Source organism: Diadema setosum, chromosome 18 (genome assembly GCF_964275005.1).
Source record: "Diadema setosum chromosome 18, eeDiaSeto1, whole genome shotgun sequence".
NCBI classification, from domain to species: Eukaryota; Metazoa; Echinodermata; class Echinoidea; order Diadematoida; family Diadematidae; genus Diadema; species Diadema setosum.
In genome coordinates, this window is record NC_092702.1 from 35,059,228 (window position 1) to 35,076,786 (window position 17,559).

The 17,559-nt window shown below is 38.6% G+C and overlaps 1 protein-coding gene across 1 annotated transcript in view; it reads right to left on the reverse strand.

The window, feature by feature from the left end:
• Positions 1–12,122, reverse strand: part of LOC140241683 (eukaryotic peptide chain release factor subunit 1) — a 36,686-nt gene extending 24,564 nt beyond the window's left edge. The window contains exon 1 of the mRNA XM_072321426.1: positions 11,656–12,122. Coding sequence (XP_072177527.1) covers positions 11,656–11,744 — 89 coding nt within the window. The 5' untranslated portion in view covers positions 11,745–12,122. The remainder of the gene's footprint in view (positions 1–11,655) is intronic.
• Positions 12,123–17,559: the final 5,437 nt, after the last annotated feature.

A 17,559-nucleotide genomic window follows, 5' to 3' on the forward strand; every position in this document is an offset into this window, starting at 1 on the left:
TTATTTCATGCTGCTAATAATTCTAATAATTCTAAATAATTCTAATAACAGCACATGCATATGGTTTTTGCCAGTCATGTGGTGATCTTATACAATGTACACGTAAGAACAAGTCTTGAGGGAAAATGGGAAGAGTGTATCAGAGCCTGTGACAAAAGGTGAGAACAAAATGGTGTGTTGCAGGTTGGAATACTGGCAATTAATTTGCATTAAGTAATGATGTGCAATTTACACACAGTACCAGCGACTTTTGTTATTAATGTGTCAGTAGACATTGTAAACATCATACTGCATTTTTCTAGGACCACTGAGCAAAAGTACAAAGAATGATGGAAAAGTAAAGGATAGACATGCAATAGATAAATAGATAAAAAGATGAACCCTGGGGGGGGGGGGGGATGGGAAGAAAGAGAAAGAAAAAAATTATTTGCAATATTGGTTTTGGTTGCACTGTGCAATCTCAAATGAAGTACTTTCTTGACAGCGCTGTGGTTATTGCTTATTCTAGTTCAGAAGAAAGAAAGAAAATCACGAGTCATCTCATACAATTCTCTCAAAACATGGTCCAATAACATGCCTCATGACAGGAAGTTGTCATTCCAAACATGGGATTTACTGTCCAGACCAAATATGTAACACTACCCTTGTGGAGATTTCAGCACGACGATACACTTTACTGACATTGTGATGAATACATACTGGCATGCAATGATCGCCCCTCAATCCTCTCTCATCACATGTGAGGGACGTTTGATGCAATAAGACCAACAATTGCATTCCAAGAATGTCAAACTGCCCTATTGTCAAGAGATCACAATTGAAAATTGAGTTTTTCATGCTGCTAAAACTTTTACCTACACGTGTATGACATGACATCACACACACACACACACACACACACACACACACACACAAACAATAACATATCAACTCATACAACTATAATGTACAAAGAATAACCATTTGCACTCTCAAAGCAATTTTCACTTTTGCAACATGTTGCAGGAACCTGGAATGTTGCCTACATTGTCTAATGTATGTAAGCTTCTTATTGCCATTATTGCTGTGATTGTGCAATGTTTGAATACCTGTACATGTAGATGTAGACACTATTTACATGTTCTATAGTATATGTTTACTGTGCCAGAACACAGAAGCAAAAAGCTGCTCACTCTCAATAATTTCATTTCCATCATAATTCTTAGTAGCATCTCTCTGTCCCCATCCCCCTCTCTCAAGCTATGAAAAAGCATTGTGACTGCTATATCAAAATATTCATCACGATGAGTGACCATCATTCCCCATGAATCACACCACAGTATGAAGTGCAAATGTCATATTTCAATCTGAAGGACTGATGTCCATCATACTGACATCATACTTGGATGTGGGTGGATGGGGGCGGATTAGGATGGGGGCGGATTGGGAGGTGGGGGGGGGGGGGATTCATCTTGGTACAATGTACCCCTGCCAGGATCCATGAAGTGATGTCGTCACACACGCCCACCACCGGCTGAAAATAGTTCATGCCTGTCCACAAAGGATTTACCAGTAAACAAACCATCTCGATGGGCCACTATAGTGGGCACATTACTCTACTGCATAGTGGACATGCACATGAATGCTGACTTACTGATATTAACCCAGACTTTATCACAGACATATCACAATGCAAAATATATCAGAAAGATTTTTTTTTTTTAAATCATAAATACATTTTTATCATGCACTGTCAGTTCATCAGCAGATTCATATACTACAGTTTTATTGTAGACAGGGATGAATTTCTCTGCGAGATGTTTCAGCACATAGAGAGATCGACACCACTTGTCTTCAAGGTTGTGAGGAATGCTATTGGCTTGGCATGCAAAGCCAATGTAGGAAAAAATCAAAGTGCTTGTGTCGTAGAACGAAGATTTACTAGTGTATTCAACATTAAAAGGCATGCTTCAATGACATACAGTATGTGCACACTAGTGATTTCAAGGGGTCTCTTTGAAAATACAGTATGATGCCTTCCTTTTAGAAAAAATGCACATATCAATGTACCTCTTCTCTGTCATTTTATTATTTTTTTTTTTTGAGGGGGTCGATAATATGGAAACTCCTGAAGTTTGCTTAAAGTACACAACTGTGACAATGTACGTGTAGCAACAACTAATTTGGCTAAGAGTGAAAACAAAACACATCATGTGCAGTACAAAGTACTCTACGTTACCTGCCTACTGTAGCTGTATACAAATTCAAGTTAAGTCATCCATAATTCACAAGTTTATTGGTGGTGTATGTGGCAATTCAACCATGCTACACAGGCACTCATAAAATGCAGGTGTCTTGCAACATCGACAGCAATTCCTATCCAAGTGCACCATCGAACCTCACTTCCTTTTTGCGGCAAAACCCTGGAAGGTTATGGCACTCCTGCTGGCTGACTCATGATTAAATATCCACTGTTTTTTCAGGACTAAAAGTCCGCCTCACTGCATTGCTGACTGGCTCTGCCAAAACCACTAATCTGCAAAGTAACAACTTGGACTGACACAGCTTCCTCACAATTCTATTTGCATTTCTGAACTACAGTTAGTCTGCCATTTTCTGTAGAATAGCATCATCCTTCAGTTGCAGCGAGTCCGTGCCATATGATACAGGACTCTATAACATGAATGATAGCCTAGCAAAATACACGAAAATAAGTCTTGAATTGTTAACATAGTGTTAATTGTTATAAATAATCCTCCCACATGACATACTACTTGGTTTGGTATACACTACATGTACAGTATGTACCTACAGCTGTATGCAAGGTCGGGTAGAGGTAGGAATATAAAATGCAAGGCCATCATACAATTTAGATGGGGGTCTTTAACTTTTTTGAAAGAAACAATTAAAAGGAAAGTGTTCTTGAATTCTTGAATAACGAAGGGAAAATGAATAATACAGTATGTGTGGGGTTTGGTTATTGATTTTTATTGTCTACAGCTGATAGCCTTCGAGGACAGCCAACAATTTTTGAGCAAATTCATGGTCATGTGAGTTTCAAATACTGCTCATAGTTCATACATGTACAAACTGTTAGGTCTATGATATTTATATGCATTTAGATATGAAATGCTTTGACTGCCCAGTTCGATGATCTTGAATTTTCTATCAGTCATGCAAGGTCCTTGGGCACTCTAATTAACAGAATTCCCACTTTTGTTGTGGGAAGCACTAAGACATCATTTTATCCTCATCTTAATCCTCATTTTCTTGCACTTTTGAAGAAATTAACTGATAATCCAGAGCAGTTTTTAAAATCTGTGAAAGCACCCTGTAAATGCATGAAGCTGAAAATCCTTCCATTGTAAGTAAACAGAGATGCTAATAAAGGCAGAACAAGACGTCTGGCAGGGGTACTTACAGAAAGCAAACACCTACACGTACATATTGTACATCACATTAAATAAATGTCAATCACACATTAGCATTTTCCCATTTAACTACAATTGTAAGTCATGATTATAATTGTGTGCTAATTACAAAAGGCTTGTAAGCATAAATGCACATTTAAATGTACCAAAGATCCATCACAGTATCTGTGCCGACAATAATTTTAGATTTATATCAGAGATCTCTTCAGTGGAAGCACTTCGCTCATTGCCAGCTGTTTTGGCCCAGTTCCCAGTGACTGTCGGATATCGTTTCATACACATGGTAATGTGGTAATGGCATTGATACGAGTGATGGTCAGTAGGATTCATCGGCATTCAACAAGGAGATGCAAATCAGAGGATGCCACCAGGGACGATATTGAGGTTTTTTGAGAAAAAAAAGGAAATCAAAATTTTCAGGTGATTTTGGTACATGAAAATAGCACAATGTGTACAGACTTGAGAAAAAAAATATCATGCCTGGATGCCACACACATTCTCCCAAAATGCTCTCGAATGACTGGGACATAAGAAACCCATTTGACAATCAACACCTTGGACTTTACTTGTCAAATATTCCAAAGTTGACCTCCATATTCAACTTTAAAAAAGATTCAGAGCGTTTCTGTTGACCTTAGCAGTTCTATCCTTTTATGTCAACATTAACTAGGTGGTAGTATTGTAGTTGCTTACAATGGTACTCAAATTGGTAGTTTAGCGGGTTAGGGTCATTCATTATACAATCACTTATAAAACAGACTGGCAAAATAAATGTCCAAGGACTAATACAGCTGTACAACAAACACAAGCACATGGAAAGACATGTACGAATTAGACTGATTTCTCTGGACAACTTGTTCTGTACAATGTCGGTTAATATATCTGTAGTTCAACTCTATGAATATATAATAATATACAGTATATTAATATACCAATTTATAAAGCGCAAAACCTATAGACATATCTGCGCTGCAAAAGCTTCTGATGTGCTTGATAATAACGAACAGTTAAACGAAAAGATGTGTTTTGAGTCGTGATTTAAAGACTGCTACTGTTGGGGATTTCAGGACTTCTAATGGTAGAATAGTGGCAAGACTAAGCAAAATCTTGAAAAGATACAATGTGTATTTTCTTTACTTCTGCTATAATCTTGGCATGAACACATAACACATGGTATTCACTTTTAAGTACTTGTATCATCTGTACATGTACAGCTGACCTTGCCTTCTAAGTTGGATCTACTTGGACTGAAGAAATAGCTTCGACTGAGAGAAAATTTGACTTTCATATGAGGGATTAAAATCAATAGAATATAAAGAGAAAAGGACTTGAAAAGACTTTTGATTTAGGCGATTATTCAACTTATGCGAGAAGCAAGGTTGATCGTAGTACATTTTTCTATACAACATTGCTACTTTGACACTGTGCATAAGGACTGATAACAGATTGACAATGCTGTTTTTAGAGTCCATGAGTAGAATCAAAACTGGGATGTGGCAATGCATGTTTGACTGGGAATCCCACCTGACTGTTCAAATCACACTACTTTCACTATCTCTCCAACAACAAAAATACACACACGCTGTAGACAAATGACTTGATTTTATACACAATGTAGATCAAGTATGTGTCAATATTCTACTGGCCATTATTACTGACCCTTGTGTAATGGGATTTATTGCATATTGTTGGGCACCACTAGAATCTATCTCTGACAGTTCATAACAAACTGAAACAAAACAACGAAATAAGACTAACCACTGCAGACAACAACTGGCTAAACAGATCACCACGATATCCCATCACGAAAAACATGATATGGAAACAAAAATGAATCACTTAGTATTGTCACTATGACATGTACCTGTCCAACCTCCAAAGAAAATGTCAAGACACTATGAGTTTTTGGTCAAGTGTTATTTCCATCTGAGTGTACTTGGCAGGTGAGATATGTATGTATGACATGTCACCTGCATGTGCTACATACAATGCTCATGACGATTGAAACTAGATGTAGATATTGTAATGTGATAACATCAGTATGGTAATGCAGCTGGAATGCCAATATTTTCACATCAAAATAACAAAGAATCCATAGAGCTATCTAGATTCTTTATTCTCTACAAACAACTAAAATGTAGGGGGACATTGTTTGTTTGTTTCATTTTCAATCTGAGAAGATGGCTGAGTAGCCCATACTCAGCTCTACAATACTTGTAACTGGTCTCCCATGGGGTCCACTAGGGTGTGAGGCAAACCACTTCACAGGGTAAAGCACCCTGCTTTTTGTGATTAATGAATGAAGCAAGATCTTTTATGTGCATGATTTGTGACTCTTTCACACACCGGACCTTCATTCTATATACTGTACGAGGGACTGAGTGTTATGCCTCTTTAGAGCTTAACCTACAACAGGAATCAAACCTATTGTAAGTCATGTGGATTGGGAGGCAACTGACTGGGCCAAATCACTGCCCTACCATCTTGTAAGAGGCAGAATAAATTCTTAAAGTTGCAAGGCTTGTACAGTATATTGTGGACTCTCTCGTCAGATAATGCAGAGCAGGGGAGGTGGGAAGATTGTATCTTTCAGTAAACCCTGCGAGAGTCAAGGAGATTTTAAAGGGATAGTATAGTATTGGTTGAGGTGAGGATTCAGCCTTTAACATTTTACAAGATACATGTACTTAGAAACAACTTTATGAAATGCTAAAGAGCATACAAAGTTTGTTTGATGAAAAATTGGTTTTGAAATGGCCGAGACATCCAAAAAAAAAAGTAAAACAATGATTGCTTTGTTTTGGATATCTCAGCCATTTCAAAACCAATTTTCATCAAATAAACTTTGAAGTCCTCTTAGAATTCTATGCTCTTTCATAATTCATAAGAGGTTTCTCATTACCATGGTATCTAAAAAAATCATCATCAAAAAATGTTGGAAACCTGTATCTCTAATCCCATCTCAACCGAAACTGTACCATCCCTTTAAGAATAGACTGATACAGTACAGTAGCAGATTGGTGAGTTTACCATAGGCATACTGTGATACTACATGTACATGGTACAGAGTGACTACTGAATAACATGCTGTTACCAGTTTCAAGATCAAGTGGGAAATTGAACGTCTCTAAGGTATGGTACTCTCTTCCCGGTGGCTGCTGTGGTTGAGCTGGGTAGAGAAATCCAGTGGCTAGCAGGGCAGAACAATTAGGGTAGATATCAAGTGCAGTCTGTGCAGTCACAAGGCTGTTACTGTTTGGGACCTTGCCATGGAGTGCCATTAGCATGAACAGTTTTTTCAATACAATGATAACAACAATTACAAATGTAACAAAGAAACATCACTAAACCATATAACAATGCCTTATAGATTTGACTGCTTTTCCATTTGATCGAATTGGCTCTGAATTGGCTCTCAGCCTAGTGTTGTTGCTGTGTTGATGACCAAAATGCAAGGGCTGTACAAAAACTGTTCACATGACAAACATCTCCAAATTTGTCTTTTGATGTCATGATGTTATGACCGCTCTGATTGGTGGATATGTAATGGGAAATTTACATCAAATATTTACTGTGCTGGGACTCAGCAAATGCACCAATATTAGGTCAAGTTTCACGTCTCCTCGTGCATCGATTTTGGCACAGCATCATTAAAAAAAAAAAATGTTTTACTATCATTCAAAATGCTAATGAAAATATTAAAAATTTGTGTTTTAATCAACTCAGCTACGGGAACCAACAATGATAACAGCATTGGAGGAGGCCAACTACCCTATAATGTTCATGTAAGAACCCAATTCACTAAAACTACCAATGAGAGAAAGTAGAACGGAAATTGCAACTATGTGGGGTGATACAAACACCGAATGTTGAACAAAAGGATCAAATGTGGGGATGCAATGAATGATCATATCTGAATAGGTAAGAAATGAAAGTGATCAGAGAAACAGAGAAAAGAGCAAGTGGGGATGGACGACAACCTAAAGACCTGTACAAACTGAACTAAATGCCAACTGGAACTGCGAAGAAGTTAACCATCTTACATGTGCACTAATCACAAATCTATGACAAAGCACCAATCTATGACAAAGTTTTTGAAAGAAATGCGTCTGCATGCACACACCACTGCCTTTATGCACGGATATCAAGTATAGCATGCAAAGTTTTTGGGACTGAAACAGCACAACATGAATACTGTAGGTGATAAAAGAAGATAAAGAATCTTTTTCGTAATTGTATTACAGTTGCTGTAATTAGAAACAATCAAATGTATCATACACATTCCCTGTTCTGGCAAAGAGAGTACAACTGGGCAATTCCGCAGTTAGGTGGACATGACATGGATAGAAGAAATGTGCTTCTTTATCTTACTCTTTAATTTAGGTATCAATTAATGCCATGGATGTTCACATTCAGTGGATTCTATTTTTCATATTCATTGGTTTTGCGAGATCTAAAACCATCATTTAAAATGTACATGTGGGACTGGGGATGCTGAAATTCATGTAAATGCAAGTTACAGTGGGTTCCTTTGAAAACTTTTCCTCAACTGTAAGTTTTGCTAAAGGGTAAAAGATGAATACGTTTAAATACTCCAGAAGTCTTGAGACATTTTGTCAATTACAAAAGGGTGGAATGACCTGCAGGCGGTGAGTTGGCTCAGTCGGTAGCGCGTCTGCCTCACGATCACGCGGCCCGGGTTCGAACCCGAGTCTGGACTGAGCAATGTTGTGTGTAAACATACCGTCCCCTCTAGCAAGAGGCAAAACACTCTGTCCCTCGGATAGGACATAAAATGGAGGTCCCGTGTATGAGAGAGTCACAGCTCATGCACGTAAAAGATCCCGCTTCATTCATTCATCGCAAAGAGCAGGGTGTCTAACCCGGTGAAGTGGTCCCACCCCACATTCAACTGGAACCCATGGAAGACCAGCTTAGTGTAGCTGAATATGGGCTATCCAGCCATCTTCATAGATGGAAAAATGAACAAACAAACAAACAAGAATTACTCCGGACAAATGTAACGTTACTAACCGTAACGTTACTTATACTAACCATGCTTTTGGGGGTCTAGCTAACAAATTATCGGTCAAACTGCTAAAAGTATTTGTGTGAACATTTGTCATGATGCAATAGTTGAAATTAATGCAACACTTTGTTTGAAGTTAACTTGAATTTTTGCACACTTTTTGTTATGAGACATTGATTTTTTTGTCATGTCCTTTTTTCGTAACGTTACTAACCAGCCCTTTTAGTTGCCATAGCAATAATATTCATTGGATTGTATTCATTCTTTGCTATATTATAAACCTGGGAAGGATGATTGTTTTTAACATGATTTTCACTTGAAATGAATAAATGGTGATTCACTAGTAAAAATAAATATCAAAATTTGTTCAAATGTAACGTTACTAACCGCGGAATTGCCCAACTGGTAAAAAGCTGCTCCATCGTTAGTGTTTAGATCACACTTCTTATTTCAAATACTTACCACACTTGATTAGCCATAGCCAGTGCCATAAAACTACATACCGGTACTAAGCCTGAGGGGAGATTAGCCAGGGTTTTGGTTGGTTGATGCAGCCAACAGAAGTCCAGATGTGTACAAAACCTAAGGAGAGCTCTGCTAGCTGCAATATCTCTATTTGAAACAGCTCTAGTTCTGCAGGGCTGCACACTAACCCATTTTTCTACTGGTCTGACCTATTTGTTGGACCAGTTAGTAGGTACCCCATTTTTCCCGTTTTTACTGGTCCATTCCTGAAAAAGTTACTGGTCCGACAGTGATTTTTACTGGTCAGGGACTGTCAGACCAGTGCCAGTGTGCAGCACTGGGTTATGATCACTGACACAACCAGGAAAGTAATCAGAAATCTTGAAAGGTCTAGCCTTGAGACAGCATACATGTAGAGGTGTATAAGAGACAGATTGCAAACTCGCAAACTGGGTGCCAAAAATCAATGTACAAGTGATTAGATCTGTAGCAAGTTGAATGAAGTCAGTTGAGAAATACAGTTTTTACAGTGCACAGGAATGCACACAGACAGAGGCACAAACACAGTACACACACACACAAACACACATTTCTCAACTGACTTCTTTCAACTTGCCACAATCTATTAATCACTCAATCTAAAATTAATACACTCTATCGGGTACACTGAATTTTAGCTTCTGTTTACTTGAAAGATATGTTCTATGCATATACATGTATGGCAACCTTCACTTTCAGATTGCGCAGGCAGTGTCAGCACGATCGCAATGTACAGGCTTGCAAAGAGTCAGCGAACAACATCAGTATAAAAATCTATACTGATTCAACGCTTCACAATAACTGGTTTAGTTTCAAATTTGCAAGTAATCAAAAATAAGCTCTTTATTCAAGTAGACACTACTTCCTGTAATTTGGTACAATTTGGTTTGGTAGAATTTGAGACACCAACATGGATCCAAAAGTAAGGCAATCCAGGGGTTTAGGGGCCACGCAAAGTTTTGACCTTACAATGACTCTGATTGATATTTTGGGAATTACAGTATTATGTAATCACATGCGCACAAATTTCAAATCCATTGACTGGATAAGATGTCTGTGTGCGCATGCGCTGGCCGTCAATTCAGTGTAGCTCTCCTAGGTTCCTCTCAACCCAGTCACATTAAGTCATCAATTCGAACAGACAGGGACTATTGACAGAACCAAACGTTGCACGAACCCTGTTGTCAATACTTCAACTTCACTGGTGAGTCTTCAAATTGAATAAATTTTTCGATTTTAAGTTGATATTTGTCCGCGATACTACCCTGTCATGATCCTGAATGCTACAGTCCGCAGCCCCATTACGCTATGCGAATGGGGCTGCTGGTCGCAGTTAGGCGTATGCATATCTATACAATTGGGGATAGCGAGCCAGGAGCGAATGGGTTACTATGCGATTTCCATAGGCATCCGACAATAGGCAATAATCTCATTATTGATTGTTGACTTTGGTTTGCAATAGCATCGTTGAGCAGCTGAAAGTAAAACATTCAATTAGCAGGATTATATCATCAATAAGTGTCAATGGTCAAAGTCAGGCCAAAACAGTGGCCCCTAAACCCCTGCATTGTCAAAACTAAATAAAGTACATTAGCCCCCACCATTCTACTGGAATTAATGCAAGCCACCCATTAAATTCGATCATAGGCATAGCGATGTTCATAACTTGACCGCCTGCTACAATTGTACATGTACAAACGTTAACCGCAACAGCGACCCCAGCCCAGAAAATCGCGTTAAGTTACTGTATACTGGTTACAGCGCGCCCCCGGAATATTGTAGAAACCTGCTTAGCTTTTGCACGCAGTCAAATTTTGGCACCGGAGGATGAACCTTGATGGACCCCTGCCATGCCTGTACCTGAATTACCTATGCCGACGCCCAGTAAGTTATTTACCAAGTTGATTGTGTTTAGAAATGGCTACAATCTACAACCGGTAAAATTTACATTTCCACTTACCGAATGCGAACCATGGTACTGGTAGTTTAATCTACCATACTGTAAAAGTGGAAATTTTCGCGCATTTTGCGCAACCAGAAACTAGCACGAAAAATAAAAGCATGCGAAAATGTTTGCTTGCCTTATGTTCCAGTAATTGATGTCTTGATTCCGCAGAATTAAAAACAGACGAAACTAATCTTACCCGGCCAAGCGCGAAAAAAAAAAGTCGCGCAAAAATATCCACTTTTACGCCTACGCTACGGTAGTACAGTGGACTCCCGTTATAACGAAGTCCTCGGGACCGGCAATTTTCTTTCGTTATATCGAAATTTCGTTATAACCGAATGAATAAACAATGAAAATACATAGAGTTTACAATGTTGCGGCCCTAAATTTTACTTCGTTGTAACCGGAATTTCGTTATAACCGTGTTCGCTATAACGGGAGTGCACTGTATACAGATTGATACCCCACCACATTATCAATATCACTGATTATGTATGCCATTACAGCAATGCAATTTGAATGCTTATTGAATCATCCTGTGAATGCTCAACGATTTTCCCTACTTTGACATCGAAATGAATTCTACCAATTTTACCATGTGACAACACATTTCGTTTCAACCATGCTGCCTGTGCAGCTGTGGCCGTGTATCCACGATCAGGATCCACACACCGACACACACACAAACAGATGGCGAGTGCTGATGAAGTGGCAATCGCGCGTGAATATGTGCTGGTGTGTGCGATTAGCGAAGTGAAACCTACCCTCTTGCTGCCTGTAAACTTTTGATCAGTTTCTTGATTTTCCATATTTCGACATTCCTGTCTGCAGCCGTCTCTTCTTGTGCCGACATCTTTCTTTATAGAGCGTACACACTGCAACTTCTAGACTGATTCCGATTCTTTCTGTTCTTCTGTGTGTGTTGCGAACGTATTGCGGAAGACACGAATTCGGGAAACCACTTCACATTCGCAACTCGTGTTGGCCCGTCTTTGCACAGGAATGAATGGGGCCACGAATCAAATGAATGGATGCTGTAAACGCCGTACGGCGCCGCGTTTTATTCACCAACCACCAAATATTGGATAGCAGTCTTCAGTTATATGAACGACAATCTGGTGATCAGCGATGCCCAGTAGTCTTTCAAAACAAGGGAATTACACAATATGTTGGAACATCAATTCCGTATCTTGTCGATTTCGCCCATGTGATGAAACTTGCGAGAACACAATCGCAGTGCTACGACACACAAGGTCAACCGGAAGTGCGTAGAAGTAATGTCGATTTCACAAATTTACACCTGTATGAAAAATATATCAGAAGAAAATAATTCATGTACCTCAAAATGATTCAAAATAATTGAAAGACATTCTAAAAATATCTTTTGTGAAATATTACCTCTTAACTACTCAATACACGAATGATTTATTAATTTCTATTTCTTTACAAATATTGGAACACCCCTGCAAATAGTTTACGAGTCCTATGCCCGATATTTGACCTTTCTTTCATTGAAGAACATGCATCTTTCCGAGAGACACGATTTGCCAAAATTAGTCAGCGTGTAATACCGTAATAAAAAGGGTGGTAAATTAATCTCATATTCTGAAAAGACCCATAAAGCATCATCATTTTTATGCCAAAAATATGTTATCACGCCGAACTGAAGTGAGCAGAACCATCTTGTATGAAAATATGTGATGCCGGGAAGCGCCGGGAAAGGTCACTCCGAACCCGCGCTCCGAGCGATTTCTTTCCTACGACGTGAACTGGCCTGCCGCCGCACGGTCCAACCCCCCCCCCCATGTCCCCTCGCTCGTAGTAACAACCTCCCCCCCCCCCCCCCCACACACACACACAGACAACACACATGCACACAGCATTCCACACAATGTTATCATGGAGTCGTGGTCTGATCGATCCCTACAGGTAATTTTGTTTCCTACATAACTTTGTGGCTTCGTTGGCATGCAAAGATGTTAACAGGTGGGACTCAATCATTCATGTCAATATTAGTAAATTCAATGAATCGATTATCTGACTTTAAAATGACTCTGCCAATGTTGTTTATCATGACATGTATACAAAAGAACCATTAGGTCCACCGTTTCATTCAAAACCAAAGGCAGGTTAAGATACTTACATGGGGTAAAAAAACAAAAACAATATTGGAGTTTACATTACTGCAACACAAAATATACATATCATATCAAACATAAACTGTAAAATATTAACTAATCAATCAAATATCAATGCATATACTAGTTCTGCGTTACACTAACAACAGTGGTGTAATTATCTTCCACAATATTAATCCAATAATCATCGTTAAAAGATGATGAAATGATATACAAACATATAATACATAAGCCTTATCATCCATCATCATCATCATCATCATCATCATCATCATCATCATCATCATCATCATCATCATCATCATCTCATCACATCTTCACCAACTTGAATCTTTATTTGGCTCTGTGCCCCATACCTCCCCACCACCTATTAATAATCAAAACCCATTCAGTTTGCAAATATATTATAAACTATTTTCAACATAAAACAAAAATTATAAGCAGAAAATTCAACATTTTTTTTTTTTCAATTGCCCATTCACCCATAATATTACAGTGTATAACAATAATCTCATCTCAGTTTTCCGAACATATCATTTGACCTCAGATTCCCTTCCCTTCCCAACAGAAACAAAACACAAAAATCTATGAGAAATTCAAGCCAGTCGCAATGACAAAAGTAGACTTTCACCTACTATCCCCATCTCCTACCTGCGACTAACCTCCTCCTCTCCCCCCCCCCGAAAAAAAATCTACAGCCAATACCACATAATTATAAACCATAAACACCTGCGCTCGTATATTATACAAACAATTCTACTATACCTCAAATAATATTCTGAAATTATATCACACACACAATATATACAAATAAAATGATTACGAACAGACGGACGGACCGGCAAACATACATGTATTACTGTACTTCCACTTCGACTTCAAGGCGAAAATGGTGGGTGTGAATATTGCTTAACTAATGAAACCCTATGGATCTAGATGCCGTACCTCCCCCAAGCTCTCTCTTTTCTGGCATAAGACATCGAAAAAGAGGAGAGTATGGCGAGTTTAGAGAGTGTCTGGAAAAAAAAAAATCATTCGGAGAAATTTTGGAACTTGTTGTTTTCAGAATTCATTTTAAACGGCATATAGAGAATAGGCATAGAACAACATTGAGCATAGCCCTTATCCTGGATATCCCCACAATTGAATTATACTTTTCTACTTTCCTTTGATGTGCATCCTCGAGGTTCATTTCAAAGGGAACAGTTAGTTCGACAATCGTGATATTTTGTTCTTCTTCCCTTAGTTTTCTTAAATCTGGGCGCAAATTTGTAGTGAGAATATGGGGAGGTAAGGGGTGCCCCCGGCGATTGAGTGCCCTTCTAATTCTAGATCAGTGTAAATCGTCCCGTTGGACAGATTTTCAAGAAATGTTTTATACATATATACCTCAGCAGATTGTTATGTCGCCGCTCGTATCTATCTAGAAAAACTGGGCAATTTGAGGGTATATGATGCAAAGTGCCTGTGGTGCCCGGGCAGAAGACACATTTTGTCACTAAGTCGTTTACCCCATCAGGTGTGCAAATTTGTGTAGGAGGGCAGAGAATCTATAATGACAAAAATTCAAATTACATAAAAATCAGATCTCTTCTCCCGTGCGACTAAATAACATCGAATGTGTCACTGCGTATTATTTATCTGGTGTAATTTAGACGGGTGCACGTCACGAGACCGACACCCACGAGTCATACAGCCCACAAGTCATACCGGGGCTCACAAGTCATACAACCCACGAGTCATACAGCTCACAAGTCATACAGCCCATGAGTTAGACACTAAGCCAACAAGGCCCACGAGACCGACACATTATACGCGCCGTGTTGTATCTGTCGAACTCGTGGGCTGTTTCTACCCAGTGTCGAACTCATGGGCTTTATTTGCCTAGTGTCGAACTCATGGGCTGTATGATTCGTGAGCTGTATGACTCATGGACCTGTTTTCAATGTCGAACTCGCGGGCTGTATGACTCGTGGGTGTCGGTGTGGTGGGATGACCCCATTTAACGGGATAATGTGAACATAAGAATATGTATATCATTGAATAACGAGAATGTATAATGTATTTTCATGAAACAGTGACACCAGTGGCAATATACAATGTGAATAAGTTTATACAATCGGTGGAGAAACACTATAACAAAACACATACATCTTTGGTTGACTATTACCAAGTTTAATCTGATCTATGATAACAACATCCCTTGAAAAATTATACAGATAACCCTGCCACCAGTTTTGTTTTTGGTTGTTGTTTTTTTTTTTGGAGGGGCACATAGTTTATCATTGATTACTGTATCACTATTATGTAATTTTTTCATTTTGTTACTGTTATTTTGCCTTTGCCTTATCCTTATGTGGTTGCTAGTTTTCTTACATTAAATTTCTATGAGGAGCACCAGTGAGCTTAAAAAGCGCCATAGAAATACACATACATTATTATTGCTATTATTATTATTATTATTATCATCATTATTATTATTATTATTATTATTATTATTATTATTATTATTATTATTATTATTATTATTATTATTATTATTATTATTATTATTATTATTATTATCATCATCATCATCATTATTGTCATCATTATTATTATATCTTTTTCAATTTAGTAGTAGTAGTAGTATTTTATCATTATTATTGTTATTATTATCATCATAAAAATGATGTGGTGTGTGTTGAGATATACCCCTATATTCACAATCCATATCAGTCACGCACACATACACACAAGCACACACACACACACACACACACACATTTCAATGATGTATTTTCTATCTTATCATTTTATTTCACCTTTCTTTCTGTCCCATAACCTCTGTTTACGTTTATGAGGCCATGTATCTGTTTAGTCAGACATCAAATAATGTTGAAAGCTATAAAGCCATTGTTTACCATTGGGCCCGGTGATAGTGTTGGAGTTATTACGATGCACGAGGTCAGTTGTAACCCCAAACATCCTACCATATAAAAATTTCACAATATATGGAGATATCACTATATTTCTCCGAAAAATAAACCATCAGAAACACTGTTATTATAACTATATTGTTTACACTCCTTCAATACCTAACATTGATTATAATGATTAATATAAACAACGTACACTATCTGTTTCATGGCCCCTTTGAAAATCAGCTGTCCAGCTGAAATTTCAAACTGTGGAAAAATAGAAAGTATGAATTAATCAAAACTCATCATGATGATTTTACTAAATAGGTCATACACTGCACTTCTGCGGTAGAATTCCCCGTCCGTCCTACATACCTTTTACATGACGAGTTGAAGCTATTGTTATGAAAGAACATTTCACAGCCAAACTTCTTAAAATTAATCTTTGTCGAGCACGTCATATGTACTTTCTGTGCATGCGCTCTAAAGAAATAAAATAAATTGTAAATCCAACGTTTTAAATGTTGTCAATCCTCAAACCTTAACTTGTAAATACTCAAAATATTGGATTTGTATACCATTTCATTTTGTATATGGGCGGTACACTCTATTATCATTATTATTATTATCATTACAAAGTGATAAACTTTGTAAAGGGCGGTGAGGCAGTCGGTAGCGCGTCTGCCTCACGATCACGCGGCCCGGGTTCGAACCCGAGTCTGGACTGAGCAATGTTGTGTGTAAACATACCGTCCCCTCTAGCAAGAGGCAAAACACTCTGTCCCTCGGATAGGACATAAAATGGAGGTCCCGTGTATGAGAGAGTCACAGCTCATGCACGTAAAAGATCCCGCTTCATTCATTCAACGCAAAGAGCAGGTCGCACCCGGTGAAGTGGTCCCACCCCACATCTAACTGGACCCCATGGAAGACCAGCTTAGTGTAGCTGAATATGGGCTATCCAGCCATCTTCACAGATGGAAAATGAACAACAACACCAACACCAACACCAACACCAACACCAACACCACCAACACCAACACCAACAACACCAACACCAACACCACCACCACCACCAACACCACCACCAACACCACCAACACCACCACCAACACCACCAACACCAACACCACCACCAACACCACCAACACCAACACCACCACCACCACCACCAACACCACCACCACCAACACCAACACCATCACCACCAACACCACCACCACCACCACCACCACCAACACCAACACCAACACCAACACCAACACCAACACCAACAACAACAACTACAACTGTATTCATGTAACACAAAATGAAAGAGAAATACTAGATGGTGACAACGATGTTTACGCTCTAAAAATGAAATCGTAAATGCAACAGTTTGAGTGTTGAATTTACGATTTAAAGGGTTCGTGGACTGACAACATTTTTTTTTAATGTTGGATTTATCATTTCAGTTTTGAGTGTGGACATCGTGATATTCCTTCAAGGTGCTGTCGTCTTTTTTTTTTTTTTTTTTGCAATTTCTTGTCTAAACTTATAGACTGCATTCCTCCTGAGTTTAACGACTGATTAGAGTTGGTTTGTTTATTGAATTCATAAAGTTGTTCAGTTTAGCTTATAATGTAGAGGG